This window comes from Sapajus apella, unplaced genomic scaffold (genome assembly GCF_009761245.1).
Source record: "Sapajus apella isolate SASKATOON/1434 unplaced genomic scaffold, GSC_monkey_1.0 scaffold28, whole genome shotgun sequence".
NCBI lineage: Eukaryota > Metazoa > Chordata > Mammalia > Primates > Cebidae > Sapajus > Sapajus apella.
Genome location: NW_022436968.1, coordinates 18710398 through 18716784, shown reverse-complemented (window position 1 = coordinate 18716784; position 6387 = coordinate 18710398). Strand labels below are relative to the sequence as shown.

Sequence of the window (6387 nt, the reverse complement as noted above, 5' to 3'; positions counted from 1 at the left end):
TACACACACATACCACTTCGCTGGGCCTAAACATGCACTAGCAAGTTATTTTAGGGCTTCAACTCTTCAGAAAATCTCATTATGTGAGGAGCGAAGTGGCTCTGCGGGGAGCATTATGGAAATATCTGGGCTTGATTTAATGAGGCTGTTCACATTCGTGGAATATCAACTTAACAGAGAAAAGTCTACCCAGGGCGTCCAAGTTACCAAAATGAAAATTGGCAATTGAGATGATAAGAACGTGGCTTTCTTCTGCGAAATCACTTCAGGTAACAGAGATAACATTAAATAACATACATTCTATGCACCAAGAACAATGTTTTATGTACCGAGTCTCTTATCCGTCTCTCCTAATGACTTCCCTTAGCGGGTTGTTAGTACTTGACAGCAGGTCTCCGTGCGGGGAACTTTTCTCCAATTCCACATTCAAAGGAGGTCCATCAGAGAGCATGATTGGCAATTTTCGTCATAATCTGCACATTATTAGCATCAAAATTGACGTGGCAGTTAACACTGGTGGGTTTTGATGTACCTTTCTTCAAGTTCAAGGAAACCCCTCCAGTAGCCAGGTTGGCAGAGCGGGTCTCAGCAACCCAGCGGTGGCTTTGCAGAGGCGAAGGCGCAACAGACATGCGTGAGAAATATGCCAAGAACCATTTCACCCAAGAAAAAGGAAAGCGAAGAGGGAAGGGGACGAGGGGCATAGAGAGTTCGAACTTAGAAAAGTGTCTAAGGAAATGCTTTAGGATAATATTACTATATCTAGGGATTCAAGTATTTCCCAGATCGAGTGGAACCCGGTAGTTGAAAAACTGAGCTGAAAACGCCTCTCCAAATACTACAGCGCTCTATCAGTCTTGCCCTCACCCCCACGCCCACCCCCTTCCTGTCCCTTCCCTGGCCTGGCTGTGGCAACCTCTTTTGCCATCATTTTTTGCACAAAATATGCAAGATGCTTCCATTCTATCAGCACTAAAACCAAAGACCAAAAGAGGGAACGGTGTAGGACCGAGAAGGAGGAGGCGCGACGGCCACCCCTTCCCACTTCGGCTTCGTCCTTCCCAGGGAAGGCGGCCACAGCCCTACCCGCCTTGCTCCTGAACGCAATAAACAATCTCACAAACACACCCGCCACTGCCCACGCTCTCCATCCGCCCTCCCGGCCTTCTCAGACCTCCATTCTCCCGCTCTCTTCGGGCAGGGTCCCTAACGAGCTCAGGCTGAAAGAACATTTGCCACCTCCCCCACCCTCCTTTAAAGAAAATAAAGGAAATATGGAATAAAAAGAGCAGCAGCGAGAAACCTCGGGGACGACTCCTACCCCGCCTCCAAACACGAGCGCACAACATCCCCCTCTCTCTTTGTTGTGGTTCTCCTTTGCTTTGGGCCACGCGGTGCAACCGAGCAACCCGGGCCTGACAGCGCACAGCCAGGACTAGCTTAGGGGACAATGGGGATTGTCTTTGGGGAGTCAAGCACTCAGGACAGAGGTGGAAAGTGGGGCCTGGAGCCAGAAAACAGAGAGAAGTGTAGGCGGCTGGGTGGCAAATACAAAAATAGAAATAATTTAGGGGGACCCCCACCAGGCTTTTGCTCCTTCCCCCCCAACTCGGGGTAGGTTCCCTTCGGCCTCCTGGGCCCTGGGGCGCCCCCTGGCGGCAGCGGTAGCAGCGGGCAGCGCACGGAGGGCGCCGGGGCGCACAGGGGACTCCCGGGCGCACTCAGAGCGGTAGGCGCGGCCCCCTGGCGGTGGCGACGTAGTTATCTGGTGAGCGGAGCCTCGTCCCTCTGGTCCGGCGGGCTCACGGCCGTCTTACTAAGCACGGCGGCCGAGTAGGGTAGGAAGCCGCTCTCAGAACGCGGCGCCGCCGCGCTGCAGCCGAAGTCCGAGCCTCCGCCGGCACCTGCGCCGCCGCCGCCGCCACCACCGCCACCACCGCCACCCCGGGAGCCCAGGGCTGCGGCAGCTGCTGCTGCAGCTGCTGCCGCCGACTGACTGCTGTGGCAACTGAGGCACGAGCAGGGTGCGGAGCCGCCGCTTGGGGGCGCTCCGGCCGCTGCCGCCGAGGAGGCCGCAGCCGCTGCAGCTGCCGCGGCCGCTGCAGCGGAGGCCGCGCTATTGAGCCCGGCGGCTGCCGCGGGACCCTGGTAGAGACCAGGGTGGCGGAAGCTACACAGCAGCTCCGGCCGAGAGTAGGGGTGCGAGAGGGCTCGGAAGGTGTCCAGCGGCCGGATGGAAGTAGCGAAGGGCGACGAAGCCGCGGCCGCTGCGCCAGAGGCTGCAGCCGCAGCAGCCGCCGCCGTGACGCCCACGTGCGGGTAGTAGTGCAGCGGCACGTGCGAGTGGAAGGGGTAGGGCAGGCTTCCGGTGGCTGCCGCGTGCGTCATCATGTAGGTGTAGAAGCTGGGGTCGGCTGGGTGCGGCCAGGACATGGCCAGGCGCTGCCGCTTGTCCTTCATGCGGCGGTTCTGGAACCACACCTGCGGGGAGAGACGCGCCGCAGCCGGGTTAGGGAGCGCCCCATGTTCCCGGCCCCTATCCCGGGACCTCTGCCCCTCCTGGACCTCGGAATGGCTTGGCCTACTTCTCTTCGACCAGCCCAACCCCGAGTCCACTCTCCTCTCCCAGCTGGGAAAGTGTGGACGGCAGTGTGTGGACCGCAGTAGGCACACCGTCCTCAGCGAAGAGAGTCCTCCCCCGAGCCGGGCTGCTGGGGCTCATCGGGCGTTTTGCTCCCTTACTTCTTGCTGCGCTTTCTTGTCCCAACCCAACCTTTCCTTCCCTGCCGCCACCCACCAGTGCCGGCCTCGCCGAGCAACCGTCTCTCAATCCCAGGATTTGCACGGGGATTCTGGGCAGCCTTTGAAGAGAGGCTGCGGCTCAGTTTTTCTGAGAGGTCGCCGTGCGAAGTCTTGAGCCCTCCGAACCTCAAGGACCTGCCCCTAGGGGCACGGGTCCGATTTTGATATCGAAAGGATGATTTTGTTGGAATCGTTTGCCTTAAATGAGTGGCTAGACCAATGTCTCCATAAACGGGGAAGGGGACGTTTCCACTCCTCCCCACACTCTCTAATAAAGACATCATTCGTCACAACTCTAAATTAAAGAAAGCCCGATAAAACCAGAGGAAGACTTCCACACTCCTCCCCTACCCTGTGGAGTTTTTTCTTTTTCTGCAATGTGGAATGCTCCATGAAGGGCTCACCAAATCGCCTAACCTCCCGGCTATCTCTCCCAGACGTATAGTAAAATTAATAACCTAAAGTTATATATATATATATATATATATATATATATATATATATATCTGTATATATATATATATATATACATATATATGTGTGTGTGTGTGTATATATATATATACATATATATGTGTGTGTGTGTGTATATATATATATATATATATATACAATTTCGTTGTTTTTCCCCCTAGGAGGTTGCCCTTTTCCCATTGCCCAAGAGGAAAATGTTTAGGAAACTACTGTCTCAAGCCAATCGATTTTAAAAATATAGTATCCTTTTCTCCATGTAACGATTTATGCGGAAAATAAATCTCCAAGATCAAGAGCAAATGAAAAGTTTCGCCTCTGGTTCCTGCTTGAGGAACAAAGACCAGCCGGGTTTGCCGCCTAGGAAAAAGTGGGGCCATGGGCACGGGCTGGGGGCATCTGGGCAGGCGTTGGGCACAGTGGAGCAGAGGCGAGCGTTTTCAGCATTGGAGCCACCATTCGGGGGCCTTCTTAGATTTGTCAGGCCGGACAACCGTTCGTATTCGGTAGCCAAGAAAGAAATAAGCAATTCCTTTGGTGACTACCCCCCGCGGATTTCCAGACCCTCAGCTAAATCTAGCTACCCTGAAAGGGGAAAGGGGAAAAAGAAACAAATCAACCCAGATGCCCCGGGGGAGGCCAGGGCAGGCACGCACTGGAATCGATACCTTGATGGTGGTTTCGGGCAGGTTGAGCGCGGCGGCCAGCTCGCACCGGCGGGGCCGTGACACATAGTTCTCCCGGTAGAACTCCTTCTCCAAGCGCGCGATCTGCTCACGGGTGAACGCCGTACGGTAGCGCCGCACTTGGTCAGCGCCGGAGCCGGAGCCACCCAGCGCCGCGCCCCCGCCGCTGCCGCCGCTGCCTCCATGCAGGCTGCCGAGCCCTGAGCCCGACGCCGACGTCGTGGTGCCAGCAGCCGAACTGTTCTCTGTGTACCCTGGCAAACAAACGGCCAACAGCGCATGAGTCGCTGTAGGGCCGACAGCCCTGCACTGGTGCTGCGCGCTGATCGGGAAGCCCCGTCAGGAAGGAGAGTCGCTGTCGGAATTGATAGGGTCTGTCATGCTTACAAATTGCTGCCGTTAATGGAATCAATAAAGTTTGGGGAGTCCTTCATAAGCAAATAATAGAAACAGAATTAGAAGATTTCTTTTTAATAATTAGAAATTTTCAACCAAGGAGGAAAAGTGGCTTAGGGAAAATGCCTACCTCTGGGCGCAGTTTGGGAAGCTCTGGGTTTGCCATGGTCTGGAGACCGCAGGGCGGCTTTCTGTACGCCCTCTAGCCTTTATTTGAGTCTTCGGATTTCAAATATTTTAAGATTTTCGAGACAGCAGCAGCTCAAACCCGAGCCATTAGGGGGTGGAATCTACTTTTCCACTCTTTCTCCCGCTGACCTAACCAGAGGCGCCCAGCAAGGCTTCCTCCGATTTACCCAAAAGAATGCCCCCTCCATCTGGCCCTGAAGGTTCAGGGTCAGCAGAGCTCAGAGCAGTTGCCCAGGATACCTTTCCCAAAAGCAACTCGGCTGCTGACTAGGGGTCTACCGGCTCGTTCGGACTCTTAGACACGAGCGCAGAAACATTTTCTCGGATTCAGCAGCGAGGGCGGTGGGCCTGGTGTTCCAGCCTCCGCAGGCCTGCGCCTGGTTGGAAAGCTTAAGAAGCAGGACCAGAAGGCAGGGTCCCAGGCACGCATCCCGCCCCCGCCCGTGCTAGCTCGAAGTAGCTTGCTTTTGGAGGGTCTGAGAGGGGCAAATGCCGGGTGAACGGCCGGCGGGGGCCGCGGAGGAGCAAAGAGGCTGGGACTGGAGAGCGCGGTGCGGCGGCGCAGTTACCTTTGCCATTGTTTTCCTTGAGCTGAGAGGCGCCGAGGCCGCCGGGGGAGCGCAGCGCGGAGCAGCCCACCTCCACGTCGCTGCTCATTTCGGCCTCGGTGGCAGCCTCTGAATAATGGCCCTGCTTCTTGCGGCTCTCGGCGGCGGCAGCGATTTCGGAGGAGACGGTGGTTTCACTGCCCGGGTGCTGCAGGTTGAACAAAGTGTCTATTTCGAATTTGCCCTTGGCGGGGAGGTCTCCCAGAGCACCGTGCAGGGGGGCAGACGGCAGGCGCGGGCTGAGGCGAGCCGGGTGCTGCGAATTTTCCAGGGCCTCGAGCACAGCATTGCCAGCCGAGTCGGACAAATTGGAGAATCTCTTGCCGGCTGGAGGGCTATGCAGCCCTCTCTCCATCAGAATCATCTCTTTTCTTATTCTTTCCATCATCTCAGCTTTCTTAAAAATGTCACAATGGCCCTGCTGTCCCGTCCTAATGATGGGCTGCGCCTAGGGCTAATTCTCATTCAGCCCCAGCGAACGCCTCTAAATATTATTATCTCTTTCGGAGAGAGGCGGAAAAAATGTGGGATGCCAGAGCGAGGGAATGACTGGTCAAAATGACCCATACATCCTTCCGAGCCCGAGATGTCATTCATCAAAAAGTAGCGCCCGCTCGTCATTAAGGTACGAATGACGCTGTTCGAATAATCATTTATTGTAACAGGTTTATAAGCAAATAAATACACGCTCCTGTCAGTGGGTAATGAAGGCAGCTTCAGAGCAGACTAATAGATCCAGGTAGGAGGCGAGAAGAGACAAGTGAGGAAGGCTCCGGTCCTTTGCCCGCTCCAAACCAGTTCTGCTCGCCCGGGGGTTTGGCCTCGGGGGTGAAATTGACAGTCTGATTAATAGAGCGCGCCGCGGCACATTTCCCCCTTCATTTAGGGGCATCATTACGCTCTCAGTTTGCTGGGTTGCCCCTTAGGTCCTAATCATGCAGCGCCTTCCTCATTTTTCCTCGGACACAGATACGTATTAAATAATAGATAATGCTTTGACTTTCCAGAGTAGATCCTCGGGAATGTTTTTTTTTTTTTTTTTTTTTCTAACATTTACAAGCTGGGGGCGTAAGTAGGGGGAGACAAGGGGGAGGATGCAGGAAGAGTTGCGTAAGAAGACCTTTTGCCTTTCCTGTCTGGATTACTTATCTGTCGGATTTCAGAACCAAATATGTATTTTATTTAACAAATAGGACGCAGGAGTTCTCTCCCTCCCTATTTCTTCATCTCAGCCT

At 54.8% G+C, this 6387-nt stretch overlaps 1 protein-coding gene across 1 annotated transcript; it reads right to left on the bottom strand.

Annotated features, from left to right (window-relative positions):
• Nucleotides 1-1761: 1761 nt before the first annotated feature.
• On the bottom strand, nt 1762-5726 carry EVX2 (even-skipped homeobox 2). Its single transcript, XM_032292573.1, has 3 exons — nt 5114-5726; nt 3942-4213; nt 1762-2481 (listed from the first exon to the last, which is right to left on the bottom strand). Exons 1-3 carry the CDS (start codon nt 5538-5540, stop codon nt 1762-1764), a joined length of 1419 nt encoding a protein of 472 aa, XP_032148464.1. The 5' UTR covers nt 5541-5726.
• Between the last annotated feature and the right edge of the window lie 661 nt (nt 5727-6387).

Excerpts from the sequence above, each read along its gene's own strand:
- EVX2 (XM_032292573.1), bottom strand. The coding sequence starts at position 5,540 with ATGATGGAAAGAATAAGAAAAGAGATGATTCTGATGGAGAGAGGGCTG. Across the intron at positions 4,214-5,113 it reads CAAGGAAAACAATGGCAAAG|GGTACACAGAGAACAGTTCG; the intron begins GTAACTGCGCCG and ends TTTGTTTGCCAG. Across the intron at positions 2,482-3,941 it reads TGCCCGAAACCACCATCAAG|GTGTGGTTCCAGAACCGCCG; the intron begins GTATCGATTCCA and ends CTCTCCCCGCAG.